This window comes from Crocuta crocuta, unplaced genomic scaffold (assembly GCF_008692635.1).
Source record: "Crocuta crocuta isolate KB4526 unplaced genomic scaffold, BGI_CrCroc_1.0 scaffold647, whole genome shotgun sequence".
Lineage (NCBI taxonomy): Eukaryota > Metazoa > Chordata > Mammalia > Carnivora > Hyaenidae > Crocuta > Crocuta crocuta.
Window position 1 is genome coordinate 650,335 of NW_027531286.1, and position 4,032 is coordinate 654,366.

Sequence of the window (4,032 nt, forward strand, 5' to 3'; positions counted from 1 at the left end):
CGGCACTGCCTGGGAGTCCCTCCTGATTTTACCCGCGGTACCTCAGGGCCCCGCTGTGCTTGGCCGGACAGGGGGCCCTCTCCCTGGTTCTGGCCTCCAGACCTGCGTTCCGCCGACAGGTGCTCACAGCCGCCGAGGCAGGGGCTGCACCAACCGAGCAGAAGTCTTGTTTTTCTTTATAATAAAATTATTGGGTACACCTCAGCGCTAGCCTGGTCTCGTCCTGCTAGGCCCCCTGAGGGGAGGGGGACACGTGCACCGGCAGACGGGACAGGGACAGGGTCAGGCCTGCGGCTGCCAGCCCCGCACAGGCGGTGCGGACGGCCGGAGCCTCAGCCGCCCGACAGCAGCGTGCTTGGGTCAGGTGCCTCCTATCCCGGGTGAGCCTGGGCCCAGCCTCTAGAGAGTTGGGGGGGCGGGGGGAAGGCCCTGAGCCCCCGGCGCCCTGTTCTTGCATCTGTAAGGACAGAGAACACTCTCACTGGCAGGACGTGGACAAGATGTGGCGTCCTCATGGAGGCATGCATGTCACAACACACAGTGGCAACAGGGGCCCGGAGGACACGGCACAGCCCTTCAGGCCAAAGAGACCTGCACCGGCAACGTTCTTAACTCCGCAGGAAAGTCCCCCGTGGCTCCCGTCAGGGACAGCCTCACTCGCCATCTCCCTGGGCGGCTTCTGGATTTGTAAACTATCATCCCAGAGGCCCTAGAAGAGCCTTGGAATCCCACTGCCCTGCTCTCAGCCCAAGACCTTCTGGAAGGTGCTGTCAGTGCTACAGGCCCTGAGCTCCCAGCTGCTCCGCTCATGTGCCCCGTGGCTTTGCCCCGGGCTTGGCCAGAAAGACTGAGTCAAACCCTCACTGGACCCTGGAGGGGCAGACACCGAGGGGTGCCTACTGCCCCACCTGCGTCCCCCCCTCCAAGGAGCCCCAGTGCGGGGTGGGGGCCGTGCCTGCCCTGCTCTGCCTCCTCTCCGCCCAAGATCCCTGCAGCCACCGGCTCCAGGCACGGGCTCTGCCCGCCTTCTGAGCGGTCATGGCTCCCGAGCATCGGCTGGGAGGAAATCTGCGCTCCAGATGCAAATACCTGCCGACGGGTGGCTCTTCCCCCTGCCCCGGGCGCCCCCCACGCTTCAAGAACACGCAGGCGCCCGGGCCCCACTGTGGACGGCCTGTGTCGGTGCCCGGCCCGTGGCTCTGCGTGCGGCCCGCCGTGGCTCCAGTGGGCACCGGGGAGAAGTGGCACAAGAGGTGTGTGCGCGCGTGTGCCGGCCAAGCTCGCGCGCTTGTGGGTTTGCAGTGTCGACACGCACGTGTGCCTGCCCTCCCAGCCCCAGAACACGTACCTGGAGGTGGCCCGAGAGAGATCCTGGTTTAAATAAATGAAACAGAAGAGCAGGAGAGCCTGAGCCCTCCCGGGGGCCGCGGACCGAAGGCAGGGACGGGCGAAGGGCCCAGGGTGCAGGAGCAGCGAGGGGGCAGGGGCGGGGCTAGCGGGAGGCTCTGCACCGGGCGGGAGCACACTTCGGGAGGCCGCTGCGGCCCCGGGGAGCCAGGAACACGCGCCCCACCGCAGGCCTCCCCACCGTCCTCCCCGGGGGCCCCCGGCCCTGGTCTCCCTCGTCCACCCTCACGGCTCTAAGGCAGCAGGTGCCCGTGAGCCCACCAGGCCGCGGGACAGGTCAGGATCCCGTGGCCCAGGCGCCACTCAGGATCACCGATAAGGACAACACAGAGCACCCAGGGCGGGCGAGGGTGGCAGAGCCAGGCCCACACTAGGGTCAGGGGGTCACCGGCCACCCACCCCCAAGAGCAGCCCCAGGACACGGTGTTTGGGGAAACCAAGGCCCCTCGGGAGCAGCCTGGACACATGACATCCCAACACGTCTCCGTACGTGTTCAGGAAGCGGTCCCCAGACCCGAGGCCCCGAGGCTTCCCCCGGAACCCCCAAAGCCATTCCCTCTGAGGGGCGCCGAGGGCCTGAGGGGAAACAGCTGACCAAGCGCCGGCCCCACAGGCTCCCTTCCTCCCTCTTCCCTCCCAAGAGCCTTCTCAAAAGGCTGCTGCAGCCACCAGGGCCGCTGCCACAGCTGAGGGGGCCGTCACAGGGCACCGAGAGAGGATGGGGCTGCCCACGGGGCCTGACGCTGGGGCCGAGCCTGGACCCCAGACAGGACTGGAGGCAGCCAAGAGGGAGGGGAAGGTGACACAGAGGGGCCGCCAGCCAGTGCCCCAGCACGACCCCTCCACACCCCGCCACCGCCATGCATGGCAGGCCAGGGAGGGCGTCCTCCGCACTGGGCGCCTCCGTCTGGAGTCCCAGGAGCCGGGCCGGGCAGCGCGACCCGCTGAGGGCAGAGCCCTTCCTCCCAGAGTGTCCAATGCAGCACGTGCCCGGGGGATGCTCACGGACGTGGCAGCGGCGCCGGCCTCAAGGACAAGGCGGTATGTGGCTGTGATTTCATGTCTGGCTACAGACACGGGTAACCAAGAGGCCAACGAGCATTTCGGGTCCTGGCCCGGCGCCCTGAGGGGGCCCCTTGCCTCCCTCTGCCCCCTCCCTCACCCCCAAGCGCAGCCTCCCTTCCTGGCTGTCCCTAAAGCACCCAACGTGATGCACAAGCCAGGCCCAGGGAAGGGGCAGTGAGGGCGGGCAGGGGTGTCACTGTATGCCGAGTGACCTCATCCACACAGACTTGTGCTCTCACCCAGGGCTTTCCTGGGCCTGAGAATTACCTGGAAAACTTGTTCAAAACGTAGGCTCTGAGGACCCCACCCTAACCTGTGGGATCAGAATTTCCAGAAGGGAGGCCTGTAATTTGTGGATGGAACACACCCTCCGGGAGATCTCGCCTAAGAGGGGCGGGAAGGAGTGTGGGGCGCCCGAAGAAAGACTCCCGGCTGCGGCCAGCGCGCCCCTAAGCACCTGAGGAGCCCGGGCCCGGCACGACTGTGAGCGACTGGAAGGCAGGCCGAGCCCACAGCCTCTCACCTTTACGCCTCGGACTCGGAACTCAGCAAGGGCTCTGCTCATCTTGGTGGCAGCCGTGGGGTGGTCTTTGCCGTGGGCGATGACTTTGACCAGCAGGGAGTCATAGTGTGGGGAGATGACGGCCCCTTGGAAGGCAGACGCGTTATCCAGGCGGATGCCCATGCCCTCCCCGCTCCGGAACACCTGCGGGCGGAGGGGAGCAGAGTCAGGACCGGGTCGGAAGCGGGAGTCAAGATGCGGCCCCCCGCCCAGGAGGGACGAGCGTGGCTGCGGCAGGGCGCCGGGCCTGGCACCAGGGCACCACGGGGCGGCCCCATCTCCGGCTTGCGGAGTTCTGCCTCCCTTCCGCCGGCAAACCCAGGGGCATCCCGCCTGCTCCGGGTGCCACAGCCACGCCGTCCTCCTCCCTGAGGGGGGCTGGCAGGGGAAGGGGCAGGACGGCGTACAGGGCCGCACGCGCAGTGCTCAGGGCCGACGCAGGGCCCAGCAGGGTGCGGAGAGGGGCCCCGGGCAAGCAGGGGCCAGATCCCACCGACTTTCCACCCGGCTGCCCGGCCAGCTCTCACGCCTTGCGGATTTATCCCACAGGCATTTGCGCCCACCATGTGCCAGGCACCGGGGCGAGCAGCTCAGAGTCCCTGCTCACAGGGGGCTCCCAGCTTGCTGGGCGAGGGGACGGGCTGTTGACCAGGACGCTGCAGGCCAAGAGCCCGGGGACAGAGAAGGCAGGCCAAGGGGTTTTGATTTAACAAGAGGTGATGGGGAAGGCCTCAGTGTCCCCCACCCCCACTTTCTCTTCCTTCCAAAACGGGAGAAGGGGAGGGAGAGGGAGAGGCGGCAGAGGAGCGGGCGGCCAGACAGGAAACACGCGGAGGGAGGACGGAACGTGAGTTTGCAGGAAAGCCTGCGCGGCCTGCGTGCCCGGACGGGTCACAGAGGCGGACTCGTGGGCAGGGGCATGGAGGCTTCAGATCAACAGGTGGATGGAGACAGGGTCCTGGGGCGACAGAGGCTCGGGGCGTCTGGGGTAACTAGTG

At 67.3% G+C, this 4,032-nt stretch overlaps 2 protein-coding genes across 8 annotated transcripts in view; one reads left to right on the forward strand and one right to left on the reverse strand.

Moving 5' to 3' along the window:
* LRFN4 (leucine rich repeat and fibronectin type III domain containing 4) overlaps window positions 1-2,650 on the forward strand; it is a 5,335-nt gene extending 2,685 nt beyond the window's left edge. Inside the window, exons 3-4 of the mRNA XM_077771393.1 lie at window positions 231-380; window positions 2,049-2,650. Coding sequence (XP_077627519.1) covers window positions 231-380; window positions 2,049-2,650 — 752 coding nt within the window. The remainder of the gene's footprint in view (window positions 1-230; window positions 381-2,048) is intronic.
* PC (pyruvate carboxylase) overlaps window positions 1-4,032 on the reverse strand; it is a 99,215-nt gene that overhangs the window by 10,774 nt on the left and 84,409 nt on the right. For all 7 annotated transcript variants that reach the window (XM_077771434.1, XM_077771436.1, XM_077771437.1 and 4 more), the window contains one exon: window positions 2,996-3,178. In XM_077771434.1, coding sequence (XP_077627560.1) covers window positions 2,996-3,178 — 183 coding nt within the window. The remainder of the gene's footprint in view (window positions 1-2,995; window positions 3,179-4,032) is intronic.